The sequence below is a fragment of the Podarcis filfolensis genome (assembly GCF_964270895.1).
Source record: "Podarcis filfolensis genome assembly, chromosome: 14".
Lineage (NCBI taxonomy): Eukaryota > Metazoa > Chordata > Lepidosauria > Squamata > Lacertidae > Podarcis > Podarcis filfolensis.
Window position 1 is genome coordinate 2,255,760 of NC_139616.1, and position 21,089 is coordinate 2,276,848.

General features: G+C 46.1%; 1 protein-coding gene across 15 annotated transcripts in view; it reads left to right on the forward strand.

The window, feature by feature from the left end:
• Positions 1-21,089, forward strand: part of TJP1 (tight junction protein 1) — a 316,441-nt gene that overhangs the window by 182,778 nt on the left and 112,574 nt on the right. For 4 of the 15 annotated variants that reach the window (XM_083586117.1, XM_083586104.1, XM_083586107.1 and 1 more), the window contains exon 1: positions 2,119-2,288. The exons of 10 other annotated variants lie outside the window; for them this stretch is intronic. In XM_083586117.1, coding sequence (XP_083442243.1) covers positions 2,241-2,288 — 48 coding nt within the window. In that variant the 5' untranslated portion in view covers positions 2,119-2,240. Of the gene's footprint in view, positions 1-2,114; positions 2,289-21,089 lie in introns of those variants that run through there. One more of the 15 variants, XM_083586105.1, reaches the window with a different exon arrangement.

Below are 21,089 nucleotides of genomic sequence, written 5' to 3' on the forward strand. Positions count from 1 at the left end.
TCAGTGGTAGGGTATTTGGCGAGTCAGCATGGCAGTAATGTGGGATTGAGGACTGGAGTGATCGTTCTGTGGTGTTATGGCAGTGGACAAAGCTGTATTCCAACTTTTGAAAAAACTTTTGCAAAAACGTGTATTATTATTTTTAAAAAAAAGAATTGTTATTGGAACTGCAGTGACTGGCACTTTGCATCTCCGCTGCGGGGATCCCTTGATCACCTCCCTCCTATTTACTTCTGTCCCTCCTCACTTTTAGAAGGGCTCTGAGGCCTTGCTTTTCTCAAAGGCCTTTTGCAGGATCCACACTTGCCTTTCTTGCTTCCCTATATGGGGAAGTTTTTAATGTTTAATATTTTATTACGTTTTTGTGTATGAAGGAATCCGCCCAGAGTGGCTGGGGATTATCATTATTATTAGCACCAATTGAAAGTTTTATATTAATTAGGCAAGAGCCAGGTTGGGTTCTCTTGTGCCACCATGGTAAGAAGTGTGGCTGTGAGCCTACCTGTGAGTATTCAAAAGGTTGCTAAGATGAGTTCAATGGGACGTGCTCCTCGGAAACTGCACACTGGATTGAGGCTATGCCACTAGACCTCAGGCACTGATGCCTTATTGACTTTAGAAGAAACTGTTTTCTTTCAACAAACCTTTGCAGAGTGCTGTCCTTAAGTTGCTTTATGCTGCCACTGCCTTTTATCCTTTTTAAAAGAATGTTTACTGATTGGGTTCTATTGATATTTTGGTTTTTATTGTGCTGAGTTTTGTTTCTGATCTTAAGCTGCCTTGGATATTTCCTTGTTAGGTGTGGTATAAATGCAGAAAATAATGAAGATGCTAATGAGATTTTCTCCCAAGTTAAGTGCTGCAGCCACCAGTGATCAAAACTGCAAATATATGGCCTGTGATTCCTCATCTGTGCTAAATTGGGCCTTGGTTTTCTTTTGGCTAAAAAGCAGAAAATTTAAGTTTCCCACTTGCATTTTGGGAAGCAGTTCTGATGTTGATACCAAAAGCTTTGGCAACAAGAAACCTGTTAAGACGTTAAGGTACCACAATTCTCTTAGCTGGTTTTGTTTTGTTTTTGCTGCAAGAGACCGCGTGTGGCAATTTTACACCCTTACCTGGGAGCAAGCCCAACTGAACTCGTGGAATTTACTGTACAGGACTACTCAGTATAGGATCGCACTGCTCAAACGCGGCTCTGGGAATGGTTATTCCGATTGCAAAACAGAATACTGAAAACAAGAAAAGAAAGCTCGCTGGGCCTGGGAGAAGAACAAGAGTTCACAGCCTTTCCAAACTGGCGGCCGCTCTCTCGGCAAACCCTCTCCCTCCTCCTGCCGCGTTTGGGTCGCTCTGCAACCCGCTCCAGCCTCCCGTCCGGTCCTCTGCCCGGCAGCAGCGGGAGCCCCCGGCCTGGCCAGCCTCCCTCCTCCGCGGCCGCTGATAGGCTCGTCCGCGCCGGGAAAGTCGGTGCCCCAGTCGCCGCCCGGGTCCGACCAAAGCGCTGGGAAGCGGGGGGGGGGGGGGCTTGCAAATCCCTGCCCCTTTTGCTCGGAGGGAAGCCAAGCAACTTTCTTGCAAAGCGTCTGTCTTCTTCTATTTAAGCACCCGGCACATTTATTTGGCGCGGAGGGAAAGGAGGAAGAAAGCAAAATGATGGCGATGGGAAAAGTCCTGGCGCCTCCTCAGCTGCCGCGCTTCCCGGCCCCTTGCGGAGCCCCGCGATTCCCTCCCTATTGATTCTCCCCTCTTCCTCCGCATTCCCCCGGGTCTGCGCACCCGCGCAAGCCAGGCTCCTCTGCGCGCCCCCTCCGGGAGGAGAGAGATGGACACTCCCAGCAGCCCGGCAGACATGTCAGGGGGAGGGAGCGAGCGAGGGAAGCGGGCGGCCGGCCGGGCGGGCGTGTAGCTGCCGCCGAGGACAGAGGCGCCTCGCCGCTCCGGCCCCAGGAAGCCGCGGAAGCAGCAGCGCCCCCCCCCCGCGCCCCGAAGGCGGCTCCCGAGACCCTCGCCGGGCCAGGCGCCGCTCGGCTCGGGGCCGGACTTGCAGGCAACTTGGCTGGCCGGGGCCGCCGCGGCGTGAGGAGGCGGAGGGCGAGCGCGAGAGCGAGCGGCCGCCCCGGGACTCCCTGGCGGGCGGGCGGGAGGCGGAGGCAGCGCGCCCCGTCGCCCCTCCCTCCTCGCCGCCGCCGCCGCCGCCCGCTCTTCCCTGCCCTCCTCGGGGACGGGAAGGAAACAAGATGTCTGCCCGAGCCGCAGCTGCTGCTGCTGCTGCTGCTTCCACCAAGGTAAGCGAAAGCCGCCTCGGCTGGCGGGGGGGGGGGGGGCTCCGGAGCCAGCCTCCCTCCTCTCTGCCCCCGCCGGCCCGGGAAGGGGAACGAGGGGCTGCCGGGGGGGGGGCTGCAGCCTGCCTCGGGGCGCGCGCCCCTTCGCGGCGAGTCGCCCCCCGCGCGCACAATTCTCCGTGGGGCGCGCCTGGTTCCCCCGGGCTTCCCCCTCCCGCCCCACTGTAGCCTCATTGGACTGAAAGGGGATTGAAGAGGAGTGGAAAAAACACAACGCTCCGGCCCCATCTCCCCGCCGCTCTTGCTCGGAAGTCTGCTTATTGTTGTTTAAATGCCCCACTCTTACAGACTTGGGCTCAGTACAAAAGGATTTTTAAATCAGTAAACACCAAGCTCTGTGAACGTTTGGGGAGGGTCTGGCTTGGTTGTGTGTGTCTGAAGTTAATGGAGCTCCTCTTTTTAGGTTCGCACAATTCTTCTTTTTCTCAAACTCCCCCCTTCCCCCCCAAAACACCTGTTGGGTGAAGGGCTGGCTGGTGTGCTCAGGATACCACCAAACTCTAGATTAGTTCCTTTTGGAGTGGGTGGCCAAAGAGTGGATGGTTTCTCCTCTTGGAGGGCAAGTTTTAAAAGTTAAGGTCTACAGATGCTTTCAAAGGGGACCCAAGAGAAGATTCTAAGTCTCCTTACTCAGGAGTAAGTCGTAACTGGGTTCAGTGAGACCTCTGCCCTAAATAAATGGACTTCCCATTACAGCCTTATCCTGAGCACATTTTTTACGCAGAAGTAAGCCCCTCTTGGTTCAGCAAGACTTAATTCCCTTACTCTCCTTGTACCGAGAAGGTGGGGTGGGTTCTGCCCTGCAATTTGTCAAGCAGCCAGCTTTTAAAGTGAGGTGTCTCCGGGTGGAAACTTGCTTCCTGAGTGCTTTTAAAATACAGATTGGGAAGTGCCTAGCTGTGGGGTTGCAGTTTTGCCTTGTAAAAATTGCAGCAGAAAACGTTTGCTTTGGGAGATTTCAACTCTCATCTGAATCGCATGTTGTTTCTGTGCTTTAATCTGGGGTGTGAATGGAATTGGGCTGGGTTTGTTGTTTTTTTAGCACATGGTGTGTGTGATGTTTTTTGTACTCCAAAGGACGTGTCCTTTCTTAGGAATTTCACATCAGGAATTCCTGAAACAGCAGGTTTCACAATTCCTGAAATACAGGATTTCTCAGCAACTCCCTTTGAATCAGCTGCTGCTGACATTGTGCAAATATGTTTGGGTGGTGCTGGGAGCCCAAGAAAAGCTCCACCTGCTCTGTAGGTGTATTATATGGTACAGGTGCATGTAGTACTCTGACCTCCCTCAACTCTGCAGGAGTGAGTGAGTGAGTGAGTCAGCTGTGCTGTTTTACTCCTAGGGGAAGGAGGTGGAGTTGAAATGCTCAACAAGTTTCTCCTTATGCATGAAACCTTAGACTGGAAACTTTTTTGTTTTAAAAAAGGTAGAATAAAGCTTCCCCTTCCTACTCTAGAATTATAAACAGTTCTTGGTTCTTTTGGAGACAGTACATTGGTTGTTTTATGTTGGCTGCGTTAAGGAATATTGCTCGTTAGTTCTCTGGAAGGCTTTGCTCTCAAGTGAAACTGTGTAGTTTCTGTCTGATGTCATCTCTTGGTATGTGCTTGCACCTGAACTGTGCGCCTCTGATACTGCACTAATGCAGTGGCGTTGACGCTTGGCACAGATTCTTGGCAGTAGAATCAGTTTCTGGTGGCATTCATGAATACTCATTCTCCAATAGGTATTGGGTACAGTTTCATTTTTAACTTAAGTCTCGCTTTATTGAGCTTGCAAAGTTTGTGACTCAGAGAAGCACCAAAAAGTTTATAGTAGTTTTTAAATTTCATTTTTTGGCATTATCTTGGCACTTTGAAAAAATATTATAACCTGCATTAGAGTATTTTTCTTCTCAGTCTCCAAAACGTGTTCATTCTTAGGTTATGTCAGGTGAGCTATATCTGCCTTGATTAACCTGGGGTCCTCCAGATGTTTTGAACTATAATTTGCATTATCTCCAGACCTCATAGCGGATGGAGATTGTTGTCCTGCACATCAGGTTGACCAAGGCTGAGGCATATGAATCCGATTCATACATTTTCTTTTGGAAATGGCACATTTATTACTTTGTTCTAGCAAAATGCAGGAAGGGGGTGGAGAAGGGGGAGAAAACCAGATACTTAGAGATAACTATGATGCCAAGGAATCTGAAATACTTTTCAGCTTTTCCAAAATTGCTTCCCTTAGAATGCTGGTTATACCTAGGTGATAAAAGTGAATACTGCTTTCATTTGTGTTCTCTTTGCCTTGTGAGAGTGCCTGTGTCGCTGTTGCATTGCCATGTAAATATGGCAGGGAGTGCAATGGTCTGTTTAGGCCTTTTGTGTTGCTCCTTGTTCTTAGTAGTAAGGAATGTTTTTTCCCCTTTTCCTGATTTTTGTTTTTAAAACTCAAATGTGCATATGAACAGGAGATTTGAACTGCTTGCTTCAAAGCATCATAGCCAGAGATAATGCAATTCTGTCTAATGGTTGTGCAGTGTGAACTTAAGGATGTAAACACATAGCACAAATTTTAAAGAATGATGAACAAAAGTCATGTCAAACTTGCTCTGTTCCCACTGATAGATTGTGGTGTTGCTTTACGACAGGGCTGGGGCTGGGTAGCCTTTGATGCCTTCCATGAGAGTATGTACCCCCCCCTTTTAAAAAGATACATGAACAGTGGAGTAGCTTTAGAACACTTTGCTTTCAGAAGAAGTTAAAACAAATTAATTGTATGAGGGGTGATTTTATTTTGTTTTGTTTGTTGCTTTGGTAGTCTTACTGCTGCTATGTTTACTTGCAATGAATATTGAATAGTAAAAGTGGGGAAAACTTTGAAGGGCTTTTAACAAGAATGGGGAAGTATTGAGTAGATTCCTATGATACTTCTCAGGCACATTCCAGATAGCACCCAAAGTGATAATAACAGCATTGTTGAACAGGTAATTGCATTTTCTCTATGATTAGCAGGTTACAGTTTGGTTACTGGTAAAATGCAGTTTCCAGTTTTCACATACCTGGGGATGGAATACTGGATTTTCTCCTTCACCCTCCTGCACAAGTTGAGAAGAAAGTTATTTAGACCCGTCTAACAGCTGTGTGTACCTTCCACAATGAAACAATACTATGAAAAGGCCTTTACTAATCTTTTCTAATCACTTTAAAATGTTCAAAGGTAACAGTTTCAACCAAGGCTCTGTACGTAGAGGGAGGTACCGTATTTTTTGCTCTATAAGACTCACCTTTTCCCTCCTAAAAAGAAAGGGGAAATGTGTGTGCGTCTTATGGAGCGAATGCAGGCTGCACAGGTATCCCAGAAGCCAGAACAGCAAGAGGGATTGCTGCTTTCACTGCGCAGCGATCCCTCTTGCTGTTCTGGCTTCTGAGATTCAGAATATTTTTTTCTTGTTTTCTTCCTCCAAAAACTAGGTGCGTCTTGTGGTCTGGTACGTGTTATAGAGCGAAAAATACGGTAACTGAAATCTTGGGATATGTGGTCTTCCATTCCCTTCCTGCAGTAAATGACATTTTAACAATTGCATAGCTTCTCACCACACAATGCTTTCTTGTCTTATATATCTTGGGTAAGTTGGTCAATATATTAATCTGGATTCTTTGTCTAATGAGAAGTTTCTTTGTATAAGTGTTGACTTCCATTATCTGCTTAATGCTCTACTGCCAGGAAAACCTCTGCATCCTTATTGAAGGGTTTTTGCTGGGCCTGGTGATGACACCATGTGAATATTTTAGAATTCAAAAGGGATGATGCAGGCATTGGAGTAGGCATGGAGATCCAGTAATTAATACTTGCTTCATTCTTCTTACAAGGGAGGAGTCGGAAGTTTTTCTGTTGGCTTTTCTGCATCCAGAAAGTTAAGCAGTATATTTAAATTCTTGTGCAGTGGCAACCTTGGAATAAATCTGTCATCCCCATCTTAAAATAGAAGTTTTGCATCTTGAATACTGAAAATACAGTTCAGGTGGTTTTTATTATTATTAGCTATAGTGTAGTTTATGCTGCTAGCTCAGTAAGACTTCAGCATACTAAATAAGACTTAAAATGGGACACTTTAGGACAAACAGTGGATCTCTTGTTCATTTCTAAGAGTGTATGTAACTAGAGTAGGAATAGGAAGTGCATTGCCTGAAAACTGCACATGTCCCATCAAACAGGCATGTTGAATATGTTGTCTGCCTTGAGTTTAAGGACAAGAAATACTAAACGTAATAAAGGCCCCCTATAATCCCCCCCCCCATCATCAGCTGGCCTGTTGGACACCTGCCCGTGGTTTAAACTTTTATTATATGCCATTGAAAGATAACTTTGAATATGCCTGTTTACTTCAAAGTAATTTATATTGTCTTGTGCGCCAATTGTCCCATACCAGTGTTAGAAACTGGGATAGAAAAGCTAGGAGCCAAATGGCTTCTGGGACCTGGGTTGTGAATTAATATGCAATTCACGTAAGTGACACATTGTTAATATCACATTTTATGCAGAAATTCTTAATACAGTCATACCTCGAGTTGAATGTTCTTCGGGTTGAGCGCGTTCGAGTTGTGCTCTTGAGGCAACCTGGAAGTAACGGAGCATGCGCATATGTTCAAAATGACGTCACACACATGCGTGGAAGCGGTGAAATGCGACCCACGCATGCACAGACGCACTGTCACATCTTGCGTTCCGTTCGGGATGCGAACGGGGCTCTAGAACGGATCCCGTTCGCATCCCAAGGTACCACTGTCCATGTTTAATTTGGTGCTCACAGTAAAAATATTGGTACCATACTTCATGTTTCAAAACACTCTACTCTTTATTGTTAAATTCCTTAACATATTGTCTATCCTTAACATATACTTCGAAGCTTCAAAGCACATACATTTTGGTAATCCTTGAATGTCAGTCAGGCACACAAAAAATAGCACCCAGACTTTTTGAGGTGCTTGCAAATGGAGAATCTTTAGGTGCAAAATGCACCTGGCGCCCTGCAAATTTCTATCTCTGTCCCATGCCCATGAATGCATTAAAGAGACCTGAGTTGTTGTTGTTTTTAGGTTTATTTCAATTGACTGAAGCTGCTTTATATTATCTAAAATGGGATGTGGAGTTAAGCACTGCAAAGGCCACAAGTATATATCCAGTCCGGTTTATCAGGAACCATGAATTGTGGTAGTTGGCTCTGTCCTATTAAAAATAGCTTTTGGGATGGAGTGAAAACAGAATTCTCTGTCTGTCATCAATTATCTATGTTTTATAGAAGGTATAGTCTAATTCTTATTTAAGTCTTTTTAAACTACTACTTATTAACCTGTTAGGAGGAATCGGTTGGGATCTTTTTTTGTTTAGTTGATGTTCACAGGCTTGGCTGTAGGAGGAGTTGTGACTCACACACATTTCAGCATCTGGTGGGCACGACGTTGGCTACGCCTGCGTAAACACATTCCAGTGCCTCTTTCCAGTGGAATCCACAAGAAAACAAATTACATTGTTGACCACCGACAGTCTTGTTTCCTGTCATGGTTCCATATGGTGTCATTTGTTGCCATTCCTGTTATGTGAACATTCAACTCTGAATTTCTTCATAAACAGCTTTGGGTAGTATGGTGAAATATGTTCAAAAAATAAACAGAATAATCTGCTAACCCAGGGTCCTATTTTTAGTAGGTTTGTATAAACGATATCACTTAACAAAGGAATTACAGGACTGTCATGTACGCCTTCCCACTGTCTTGCCAGTTTCTCTTTGAGCTGAGTGTGTGGCAAAACAGAGCAATTTTATTGCATACACATTGCCATGCCACCCCTAAAGCTTATTTTAAAATTCCCACACACATCCTTCTGTAATTGGACAGAAATTGACACCAGTGTAGAGAGTAACATGTTTCTAATAAGATATATGGGAGGAAGACTAGTAATAATCCATTTTCCTCCTTCTACCCCTGCCCCCAGTCAAAATGTGATTTGCAGTAAGAGTTGGGGTGAACATTTTTTGGTGGTTATGCATGATAAGGTTGCAAAATTGAACTCTGTGACACTGCTGAGCAATCATCCTGAGGGGTGCACTTGGAGACAGTTGTCATTTTAGGACATTGAGTGTATTCCTACACAATGGCTGGGTTCAGATGATCATATCTCTGTTTAATAAAATCAGATACAGTGGTACCTTGGATTAAGAACTTAATTCGTTCTGGAGGTCCGTTCTTAACCTGAAACTGTTCTGAACCTGAGGTATCACTTTAGCTAATGGGGCCTCCCGCTGTCACTGTGCCACCGCCACACGATTTCTGTTCTCATCCTGAAGCAAAGTTCTTAACCCGAGGTACTATTTCTGGGTTAGCAGAGTCTGTAACCTGAAGCGTCTGTAACCCGAGGTACCACTGTATGTGTGAATATTGTGGGTGTGTGCACAACTCCTTTATTTGAGCAAGGCAGCAAGTAGACAAGACTCTTTTCCATTAGCTATAGTTTACTGTTTTGTCTAACCTGGGAAGCTATGGCTAATAGCTTTGAAATGAGCCAGAATAAGAAGGTATAGTTTGAAGTTAGCATAATATTAGTTTCCCAGTTCGGATATAACAGGAAACTATAGTTCATTGAAGAGTTCCTAGTAATTCACTCACTTCTGTCCTGAAAGGAGGAATGAAGAAGGGTGGTGTGCATGCCCACTGGGTTGGTTCCAAACTCGGCTGATTTGGACAGTGGTTGACCTAAATGGAGAATGGTGATCACCAAACAGCCCTAGTGTACACGTTAGACCTGTGAGTTTGGACTGTACTGGGTGAGAAATCTTTGTGTCTTATTTTTTAGACTGACATTTGGCAATGCTGGCTGGGGTTGATGGAAGTTCAACAACATTCAGAGGGCCATAGGATTCCCACATCTGTTGCAAGAAAACATAATTGCAGTCTGGTTACTTATGACTATCTTCACTAATAGGCATTGTAGGTTCTCATCCTAGTGGGCCAATAAATGTTTAGAGTTTGTGGGATATATCGGGCTACATTTTTTTATTTTGAAGTGCAGCCACACTAAGTGTTTTGTGATGCTGACTGTTTCTACTAATCATCATTATTGTGTTTAGAGTAGCTTAAGGTAATAGATTATTGCTTTTTATGGGGCATTTAATTGAAGACCAAGATCTTAGCTTTTGTCACTGTAGATTCAGGGTCCCCCCCCCACATATCCAAAAAAAGTCTGCCTTTTGAGGGAAATGATGGTCAATATATACAATTCAAAAAATAGTATAGTGAAAAGGTAGAAAGGGTTTTAATTCTTTAGAAAGAGGTCAAGATGAATATTTTTAAAATGTCAGTTGCTCAGTCTAGCTTTAGATTTCTTTTGAGTTGGTGTAAGATACAAAACATACACCTTGCACTTCTAAAATAATTTCCCTAGTGTGGCTTCTAATGAGAATGAAGATAGACTGTTTTGCTTTTTGGTGAATGGGGGTTAATATCATGTTCGTTTTGGCACAAGGGAAGTCTGCTAAGTGAGAAATAAGCAAGAAGGCTTGTGAAATAAGGTGGCATTATGCATTCCCCCCTTTCAAACTTCCATGCAGGGTTTTGTTGGACTCTGATATCAGTGGAATACTATGGAGAGCTGGATGTTGAAGGGACAGTGAAATGTTTGTGTATCTGAGATGGCAAAGATGGTGACAGAAATATGATCAAATCATGGAGACTGCAGAGGCCAAGCGCACATCTTAAACATAAGAAGAACTGATGGATGAAGCCAATGGCCCGTCTAGTCCAGCTTCCTCTTCTCACAGGGACCACCCAGATGCCTGTGGGAAACTCAAAAGTGGGACCTGAAAACAAGAACACTCTCCCCTCCGGTGGTTTCCCACAACTGGTTTTGATAAGCATTGCTGCCTCTCTGACTGTGGAGGCAGAGGATAGCTATCCTGGCCAGCAGCCATTGATAGCCTTCCTTTGCTTATTTGTCCTGAATCATCTACATTCAATGTCATGGGATATCCCTGAGTATTGTGAGCAAGGGAGAAAAACCTTTCTCCACCCACTTTCTCCATGCCACGCATAATTTTATAAACTTCTGTTATGTCGCCTCTTACTCACCTTTTCTCTCAACTAAAAAGTCCTAAGCGCTAGTCATTATCTAGTCCTCTTGACTTCTAAAACTGGCTCCAGGCCTCTCTTAAGGGTCTGTTTGTATGCTGCGGTGAGCATTCCCAAGGCTTCAAAAATGTTACGTAACCTAAAAACAACAACAAGAAGAAACAACAGCTTGTAAGGATATGGCCTTAGTCATTCGTGTCCCCTCTGGCTTGAAAGAGAGAAATGAGGCTCATTTGAGGCACAGCACTCAAGGCATAGTAAGATGGGTGACTTCCAACCAATATGTACTTACTACTGTTCTGAAATACTGTTGTTGGTTGTATATTACCAGAAAAACTCAAAACATTATGATTACAGGCTTCCCTGCTTGCCTGAAAAGGGCTTCCTAAGAGAGGTTTGCTTGAGCCACCTTGAGTCCTGGTCTGGGGGAAAGGTGGGATGATTTGTTTGTTTATTATTATTATTAGAGTTTTGCTGTGCAGCAGTCTTACTAGACCTCTAATTGTTTTCTGTAATGAGCCTTGCTCAGCTTGAATTTGGTCCTGTGACTCTAGTGTAGCCTCCCACAATCAGATGTTGTTGGACTCCCACCTTGCACCGTTCCTGACTGTTGGGCCTGGGGGCTGATGGGGCTGATGGGGAGAGCTCAGCCAGTAGAGCCAGAGACTCTCAACCTCAGTGTTAGGGGTTCGAGCCCCATGCTGGACAAAAGATTCCTGCATTGCAAGGGGTTGGTCTAGATGACCATTGTGGTCACTTTCAACTCTACAGTTCTATGGTTCTGTAACATATGGAGGGCACCGGGTTGAGGACGGAAGTTCTAGTACAGCCAGGCTGGGTTGACCCCCAGGTGTTATGGAGGCTTGAAGAAAGCAGGATAGTATATTTTGATTAATTTAAGTTCAAAAGATCAATCTGATTGCAGTTGCAGTTCTAAACAGTTTCACGTGTCACTACAGATGACTCTAATTATGTCATTAGAAGCTGCATCAAGGTGTGTGTTTTTAATGAAATGGGTGATTTTTCATCAGGTTCACTCTGTGTGGGGTGGGGAGATTTAATCTTTCCCTCCCTCCTCTCCTTTGGATGCTCCTCCACCAAACAAAGAAAAGACTAAGGGATAGCAAAGTAAGGGAGATGGTTTTAATTGGGAGTACAGCTGAAGGAGGAGGGTTTAAACCTTCCCTCCCCAGTTCTGCAGTCCTGATACTTTTTTAAATAGGAGGCAGCAGAAAAGTATCCCAACATCCTGGTTGGGTGTTCCACAGCCCCAGAGCAATGCACATTTAATGGTGCGTATAGTTTGATCTAAGGCCATGGAACACTGGCCAGGATCTGGCCCTGAATCAGTTTAAGAGACGAGGTAATGTTTAATTAGGGTTTTAAAAATCCTAATTAAGCATATGGTCAGGAGGGATATGGGAGAAGATGCTGACCCCCCCCCACATTACAGAAAGCGGGGGGGGGGGGTCAGTCCTGCTGAGGTCTGCTTTTCCAGTGTGTTCTCTGCAAGGTGAAGCAGATCAGTGCCGCCTGCAGGATTGAATCCTGTGCTCCAGCTGATGAGCGAATGGTTCAGTCCTGCTCTGTTTGCCTGCACACGTGTGTCCTACTTCAGAGTAGGTGCATACAGCCAAAGCCCCTCCTTCCTGCCTGATGCCCTGTCCCCTGGCAGCCCGAGAATGCTTCAGGAGGCCTGTCCTGATCTGGGGCTGCCTCCACCTGACACAGCCAAAGCCCCCACATCCAGTTGAATCAACCTGGGATTCAGCCAAATCTGATGTGCCGCCCTCGTTTGCACCACCCGCTTAACTTGGATTGATTTCTGAGTGAGCTTGGTTAGGATTGCCATGTTGGTTTGCTGCACTTTGAGTTACAGTTAAGCTGAGTGTTTTGTCTTTTTCTTAGGAGTATTGAGATATTTGTTTGGTACTGTGAACCTAACATAAAAGGAGCCAGTTGACCAGCTAGTCCAGCATCCTGTTCTCAGGGACACATTTTTCATCTAAGTGACTTTTAGCTTCAGGGTCTCAAAGCACCTTTGCTGAAGTAGTACAGCATGATAGATGCATCAAGGAAAAAAGTTAATTGCTATTTTAGGGTTGATTTTTAAGCAGTTGAATATCCTTTAACTTGTTGGCAGTCACAGAGGAATGCTGCTTTTGTTTCACCGGTGCCTGCCTGTACCTGTGGTTGCAGTCAAAGCGCTGGAGAACCTCAGAGAAAACTGCAGCTGTTGACCCCTACAGCTGATAACGCCCAGCTTTTTTATCACTCAGAGTTCTTTTGCAGGGGGCAGGGTGGTTAGTTGGGGGAGGGATTGTGACCCATTGTCTGAGGCTGGCTTCAGCTGCCCATGTGACCAAAGCCTTGCTGGAATGTCTGCCGAGCAGGTCATATGACTGGGAAAACTAAATTCATGAGTCAGTGGAGTTTGCAGAAACCACTCTGTAGTGGACATTGAAGAGCAGTTGCCAGACTTCTCTTCTTTCCCTTGGTTTCAAAACACCAATCACATTTTTTATTTTTAGAGAGGTGTTAATAATATATTGGTTTTCAAATAGCATGTTTCTCAAGTTGATTGGAGAATTTCTAATAGGATGCTGCTTACTAATCCACTGTGAACAGATGTATTCCCTCCCCCAACCCTGTGGGGATTGAGCAGAAAGGGAAATTACCTATGCATGCAGGGAAAAAGTTAAGGTGGAAAAGCACAAAAACCTTTGGACTTACCTTCAGATCTAGGATACCGTACAAATGGAAAGGTTCAGCATTTTTTTAGCCTTCACATGCATTTATCTTGGTAATCTTTACAGCTGTGTAAATTAGACCTCAGATTGCAAGGGAAAGACTAAGGGAATAGTGGTTTGCTTCACCAGGGGTCGGCAACCTAAGGTCCATGGGCCACAAGCGGCCCACGGGGGTCGTTTAACCAGCCCATGAGCCGCCCTCGCTTCCATGGCACTGAAAATCGCATCTGTGCAGATGCCGGAAATCGCAGGCACGCGCACTCATGCGCGTGCACAATCCAGCCCACAGAGGATCTCCACTGGAGTGAACTGGCCGACCCCTGCTTCAGACCGTCAGGGAGTCTCCCCCTCCTGCTGCGACCAGCTCCTCTGCCCCCTGGTCTCTTAGGACCCGCAGAGAAATGAAATGGGCTGACCAGCAGGTGGTTGTGCACAGACGTAGCCTGAGACTGTGTGGGAAAGATCCTGGAGAGGAGGAGTCCTAGCGGACACTGGAAAGGCAGGGATCTTCAGTCCTTGCAAGTGCTTCACTAGGGCAAGACCTCCCAGAAAGAGTTGCTGAGACCACTTGACTAGAGCTGTGCTTGGATAAAGAGTTAACTTCATTCACTTGCCTCAAGTAATTTATAATTTTTGCTGCTGACCTATGCTCAGCTCCAGCCCTGACATTGGTCCACATTTGATGTTCTGTGGTCGTGTAGCCTCCCCACATGGTTTAGAACCCAGAAGCAGCAGGGATCTCAGTCCCATGCGGCTCCTGCGCAAGCACAGTGTCCCAGCACTGCACAGTTTGCCTTCCTGACACATGGAAGGTGATGGAGACAGAGAGATGAGGCCAATGGGTTCCTCCACTGCTGAACAAAGCTACTGTTCCTTTCATTTTTCCGTGTTTCTGCATGATGAATGAGGCCAGCTTCACAATGAACTGTCTGCTTTCACACACAAGATAAGTGATTGAGGTGAAATTGAATAAGCTAGCCGGCTTTAATATTTCATGCCTTCCAGATTTTATGTCCTTCCAGATGACTTAGGACTGCAACTCCCACCACCCCTGACCAGTGGCAAATGCTGATGGGATCGGAGAGAGTCCGAAATCACTTAGAGGGATGCAAGTTCTTATCCCTGCCCCCAAGCAGAACACAATCATTGGATAACAGCAGAGGAAAGCAGGCCTATAAATTACTTTTCGAGAAGTGGCTACAGATTGGAGCTGGTACAAGTCAAGGATAAAACAAAAATAAGATGTGCATTTTACTTTGACTTAAGAAATGTACTTGTTAAATCACGCTTTTAAAAAAGAAGAGATTAAATTGCAATGTAATGCAAGCATGTAAACAAAGATCGTATGGAAGCTGGTCTAGCACAGCAATTATGTGACTGGACTGCAAACCAGGAAGTCTCCAGTTTGAATCTCGCCTCTGCTAAGACCTTGCTAGATGGCTTTTAGATAAATTGCTCTCATCTTCATCTGCAGTTGGGGGACAATAATACTGACTGACTGTACAGGGTTCTTGTAAAAATTACAAGGAGAAAATGTTGGTTAGAGTGTGGTGCTGATAATGTCCAGGTTGCAGGTTCAATCCCCATATTGGACAGCTGCATATTTCTGCATTCCAGGGGGTTGGATCATCAGGGTCCCTTCCAGCTCTATGATTCTGTGTCCTTTCAGCACTTGAAAGGGCTATTCACATACTACTAAATATTATCATGAAAACTGGTTCCATGACCCTTTATGAGGCACACTGAATTGAATCTTGCATTTCTGTGTAAAGGAATGCCCTGGGACAAAAGTAACTCACCTCTGAAACTATTATAAAACTAGGCATTGTGTGTGTTTAGACTCAACCAAAAGACTGTTGGTTCTGGACAGTTTCTGGGCATTTTAGACGAAAATTCTCTGCAGCAGCTTTTGCCAGCCTAGTGCTCTTTTGATGCTTAGGCGTAGTGTAGGCTGGGACTGATGAGAGTTGTAGTTCAAATAATCTGGATGGCTCTGCAACAGATGGACAGAGCTTGGTCCAGCCTCCTGGAGAATCAATAGCCAATCTGGAGGGGAGGGTAGATTTAAAAGAGAGAGCCTGGCAGTTAAACAGCCAGATAAGGCTTGGCTAGGGATTAGCTGCGTGGTTTGGGGTTTTCTAGGTAGAGCACCTCACAATATTTCCCTGAGGGAAAGGAAATGGTCCTAGAAGCTGGCTGGAAATGTTTTGCTGGCTTAATAGAACATACAGCCATTCTAGGAGGAATCAATTTAATGAGAAACAGTGGAATTTTAAAGTAAAGTTCTTAATTACGTCTGTAAAGTCATTTTGACCAAAACAAAGTGTTGTGCTTCCTCAGAGCAAACCATTAGACTTTAACCCTCATTGAGTTTGTTTTAATAGAATTCTAGTTTTGTTTCTGACGTATTGTTACTTTGATCCACTGGTTGAGGGTTTCCTTTCACTTTATATCACCAGCAGTATATCACCAGCCAAATGTTGTGGTCTGGCAATATACCACGATGTAGAAAAAACAAGCTGCGTGGGCCTCAGCCTGTGAGGCACCGGGTGAAATTGCTGCAGCTCTCACTGCGGGAGCAGAGGCCGTTTTACCCCAGTGCCTAGCAGGCTGGGACAAGGCAGCTTCTTCGTATGGCTCAGCTGGATGGCTCCCCATCCCTTGCACAGCCTCCCTCCTCGCTTGCGCGGGAGCCATCGCCAGGCTCGGGGATCCCTTCACTCAAGGGTCAGCAAACTTTTTCATCAGGGGGCCTGTCAGACCTTGTGGGGGGCCGGACTAGATTTTGAAGGGGGGGAAATGACCGACTTTGGGCCGGATCCGTCCGGATTGGGATGGATCTGACCCCTAGGCCTTAGTTTGCCTACCCATGCCTTAACTACTTGGCAGACTGGAGTAGCAACCGCGCCCTCCTCAGCCGAGCAGTTTAAAGATGCAGAGGGAAGAACAAGCTGTATTTGCGCCTCACCAGTGCAGCTTTGTTCTCCCTCTGCGCAGTATGAGGGCAGAGTGAGATGGCGGTTTCAGTCGACAATATAGCACTGGTGAAACTGCCACCGCTCCTGAGTCCCTCTGCTAGCAAGGCTCACTGGAGGAAGTCACTAACAGAGGAGTTCTGGAGCGGTGGCGGTTTCACCAGCAATATACTGCTGAGTGAAGCCAACACTGCCGTCTGCTCCTCATACCGGTCCTGGGCGATATATTGATATATCACCCAGGCCTATTACTGACAGGGAGTGTCCTAAATTTTAAAGCACACAAAATCTGGTCATGTTACCTGTTACGGTAAAATCTGGGTGCGAGGCTGCTCTGCCACCCAGCTCGTCGGACTAAGTCCGCGGGTCCCTGCAGAGGAAAAATGAGCTCAGCCGGAGACAGGAGCAAGCTGCAGAAGATCCAAGTTTATTGCGCAACAGGTTCAAGGCGAGATTGAACAGCGAGAAAGGGGTGACATGAACTTTTGAAACTTCCCTCCATGTCCCAGAATACAGTGCAAAATACATCCCAGTTACATCATGAATACATTAAAGAGAGGTTGGGTTACACAGATTACATCATGAATACATTAAAGAGAGGTTGGGTTACACCGGATTAACATACAGAGGAGGGAGGGGGAATATGCAGAGCTGGAGATATGCGCAGATAAGCACTTCCTGAGTACCGGTGATGAGAAGACAATAGTCCAAGTATGTAAAGTCTGCTACCTGGCATTGCCCGGAGGAAAGGCTTGGCAGAGTGATTTGACAGGATTAGGGTCTTGACACCTTGCTTGAGGGATTATGGAGGACAGGGAAGGTGTCATGGAGTCCTAGAGAAATTGAGCAAATTGGCATGTTGATTTTCTATTTTATAGATTCTAGTCCCTTTTGACATTGACAATTGGAAATAAATGGATATATTGTAGCGAAGAAGAAGGTGAAGAAGACATGCCCCCCCTTCCGTATCATTACCTCACTCCCATCTTTATTTGAGGGAGTTTGCTTTGGGCACCTGGTAGCTGAAGGCTGCTGTACCGGAGAATAAGTCTCATTAAACTTGATGGAACCTTCAGTGTGACCCTATATGTGTCTACTCTGAAGTAAGTGATCTGACTCAGTGCCAGAGCATAAGTATGGAGGGAACCAAACCGAAAACCCATGTCTTATGGCTGTTTCCTATAGTAGATGTGAAGTCTGTGCAAAAGGCACGTGAGCATCCTGTTTTTCTTCCTACTTTGCAGCGAGCATTTGGTGTGCTGTTCCTTCTAAAAATCATCCTGATAGTGGAGGACATTTCTTTTCAGGATGCTTGTGTGTTCTGTCTGGTTCAAGGAAACCTTGACCATCAAGATTCTTCCCTAATTATTTTTGAGGGAACTCTCCCCCTCCCCCCTCTTCTCCTGGGTCCTTCCATCCTGTCAGTTTCATTGGAGTCTAGTCCTCAGTGTGTTGCTTTGCTCTTGTAACCCTTTCCCCTACTGTAATCCCCCCCCCCAGCCTGCAGTAATTACAGACCCGGAAATGATACTGCTTCCAGCTGAGCAGGGCTGCAGAACTGCAGCTCCATTTCTTCCCAGGTACGCTTCGCCATGTAGCTAGCAGCATTTTGACCATGATCACCATTCGCTGCAGGGAGGTGGAATGTGATGCAATTCCGCCCCCTCCAGTTTGAAATCAGTTGTTAGGAAACAGAAACAATGTAAGCATCTGGTGTACAAAGCCTTGAGCAGAGCACACTATGTTGCCTCAAATGCTTATTTTTCCATGATGTGAAAGGACAATGGGGCAAAGCTGCAGAAGTTGTGGGCGAGGTACATGGCCATTTCTCTTGCTTGTGGAAATAGGGGGGTGGCAGGGAGAGATAAGATGCAGGATGTTTTGCTTCCCGAGAACAGCATGGCTACATTTTTAAATCAGGCAAACAATGAATCATTTGTATACAGTAGTTGGAGTAGGTAGACATGGCTTGAGTGTGCCGTAAATCAAGTTAACAGCCTGCAAAGGTTTCTGCTAACCTGTGAAGAGGGTTCCTAGGTGAGTTGCTAAATGCAAGGCTATGGGTGAATAGTGTGGAGCCAGGTGGCCATTGCTGTCCAGCCAGTCCCTTTGCCTTACCTCATGCAGTTGCTGCTTTCTTTAGTTGAAAGGACCATGTCCATGATGCTCAAAACAACAACCATACGCATAGGTATTGGGAATAAACGTCAAACTTATGAGACACTTTTTAAACCAAAGTAACTCAAAGTGACTGGAAACAATAATTAAGTAAAATGTACATTAAACCAGCATGAAACAGAACACAGAAAAATGCAAAACATATTCATATTTTCAAAAGGCAGGATTTAAAAGAGGCCACAGAAATTTAAAAACCAAAGGCCTGGTGGAAAAGTTTTTTTGCCTGGCGCTGAAAGACCCGTCCTAGTGCTGCCTCCTCCCAGATCTCCCATGGAGGGGCGCATGGAGAAGGGTCCCAGGTGACAATGGCAGGGCCGTAGTCAATTCATATGGGGAGAAGTCGTCGTTGAGGTGCAGGTAACTGAGCTTTATGTGTTTGTCAAAAAAATAAAAAGGGGGTGGGGTCTGGGGAAAATGACTTTGGCCATCCCACCTTTCATTGTTTTGACTATATGTGAATTTGGCTTTACACACGATCCCTGGAACATAACCCCTGCATAAGTTGAGAGTCACCTATATTGGGGTCCTGGGACATAGAAGGCTGTATAGGTCAATGTGATTCTTCTAGGTTGTGTAGGGAACGCCTGTCAAGGGGTCAAAGGGCCTATCTCTGGTACCCAGCTATACCCCTCACTGACTCTGCTTTTGCCTGGCTAGAAGGTGTTCTGGATCTTTGTGAGAGAGTGCCTCTTGCTTGCCTGGGTAGATTGGGGTGTGGGAAGGAACTCCATGACATCTGTGTGGCTGTTCTGTACAAAGGTAGAATTGCATCTCTTGCCCTGCCCACCACTGGCTTGAAGACACCAGAAGGTCCGCCATGAGGAAATGTCATTTCTCAGGCTGCAAAAAAGTTCTCCACCCCTGTTCTCATTGATGTGCCCACAAAACACCAATTCCATGGCAAATGGAGATGGGAGGAGATTGTTTGAAGGAAAGACCTTGGTAGAAAGAGCCTGCTGTTTTCCCTTTGCAGGCATGTCCAAAGTGATCAACTTTGGGGTAAATTTATTAAAAAAGCTCAACAACTTTGGTTGGCCCTCACAGCCCTTCACTTCATCAAATCTGGCCCTCTTTGAAAATAGTTTGGACACCCCCGCTAGTGTATCCTGTTTGGCTATGACCTGTTGTAAAATGGATTTAACAAAATGGTAGGGATCGACTGTAATTGTGTTTCTGCTCTGAAACATTTACCATGGAAGCAAAAATGTTAACATCACAGTGCTTTTAAATACTTGGCTTATCTGTTTGGCATTTCAACTGGCATCTTCATAGCACACACAGAGAGACTGGGTCAAGAATGCCTTTTGACTAAATTAGCTTTCTAAATGAGACTTCAGGAAGCATTTGATAATACAAACCTTAAAAAGAAAAAACGGAGTACAAAAGACTCAAACAGCCTGATGTGCAAGCTAATTTAAGGCAAGTAGATCCAGGCATTGTCACCAGTCCAACTAAGAAAAGTAACTAACACTCCTGAGAGAGAACAGCTCATTCACTCCCCGCCCCCAATACGAAAGAAAAGAAAAGTTGCTGAACTGATAGCCTAGAAATATTTCTGAATGTGTTGGGGGATGATCAGTGGTGCTTTGAGGGTTTTGTGTGTGTCTTTGCCAGGCAGGGAATGTCGACCTAGGATATTTAGAGGGAAGCCTTGATTTTGTAGCACAATGGCTTATGTTAGCTTTGTTCTTAGAGAATGTCATGCATGGAAGCAGGGCTGTAGCTAGGGAGTGGTGAGGTGGGCCCCTGCCAGAGGTGCACGTGAGGGGGGGGCACAAAATCAGCTGTCGAGACCCTCCGCCAGGTGCCCTGTGCCCTCCAGCGCTCCCTGTCCGCAGCCCAGGCAGGGCAGAGAAGAGAGTGCGCTGGGCGGCAGCTGCTCCTAGCTGGGCCCCTTGACCCTCCTGGCAGCTGGGTGCCGGGCTGGGCTGGCTGGGGAGCCTGCGCGTGCCCCAGCGCCCCATCCCGTCTGGCCATGAGGCGCCGCCTCTGCCTCTCCTGGACCTCACTTGGGGTTGTGGCCAGGAAGGTCCACCAGCCTCGGCCCCTGATGCTGCCCAGCCCACCTCACTGCCCACACCCTCCCTCAAGGGTGCCAACTTGAATAAAATATATGGGGGGGGGCAGGTAAGCACTGCCCAGTATAATCAAGACGGAGCGCGCACACACTATTTGAATGGCAATGCCCATTAACGGGGGGGGGGCTCAAATATTTTAGTGGGGGCCAAGGAACCTTGGCCCCAAGGAGTTGGCTCCCATGCCCTCCTCCCTATTAAAGTGGGGTGCTCCCCACTTTAGGCGACTTCACTTGTGCATGCAGGGGCCTGGAACGTAACCCGCGCATAAGTGGGGAGATGCCTATATACCATCATCTAGGTCAGCCTTCCCCATCTTGGTGTCCGTGCTCTGTTTTGGCCTCCTTCAGTCAGAATTCATTACAAAAAAGAATTCATTGCAAGGTGAAGTGCATGAGGAATTGAATGGGTGTAGGGGAGGGGTTGGAGGAGAGGCAGAAAGAAGAGCTACCATATTTTTCGCTCTATAAGACGCACCTTTTCCCTCCTAAAAGGTAAGGGCAAATGTGTGGGGGTCTTATAGAGAGAATGCAGGCTGCGCAGCTATCCCAGAAGCCAGAACAGCGAGAGGGACCGCTGCGCAGCGCTCACTCTTGGTGTTCTAGCTTCTGGCTTAGCCCCTCAGTCCCTTCCCCCACCTCCTGTAAAAGCCCCCAAG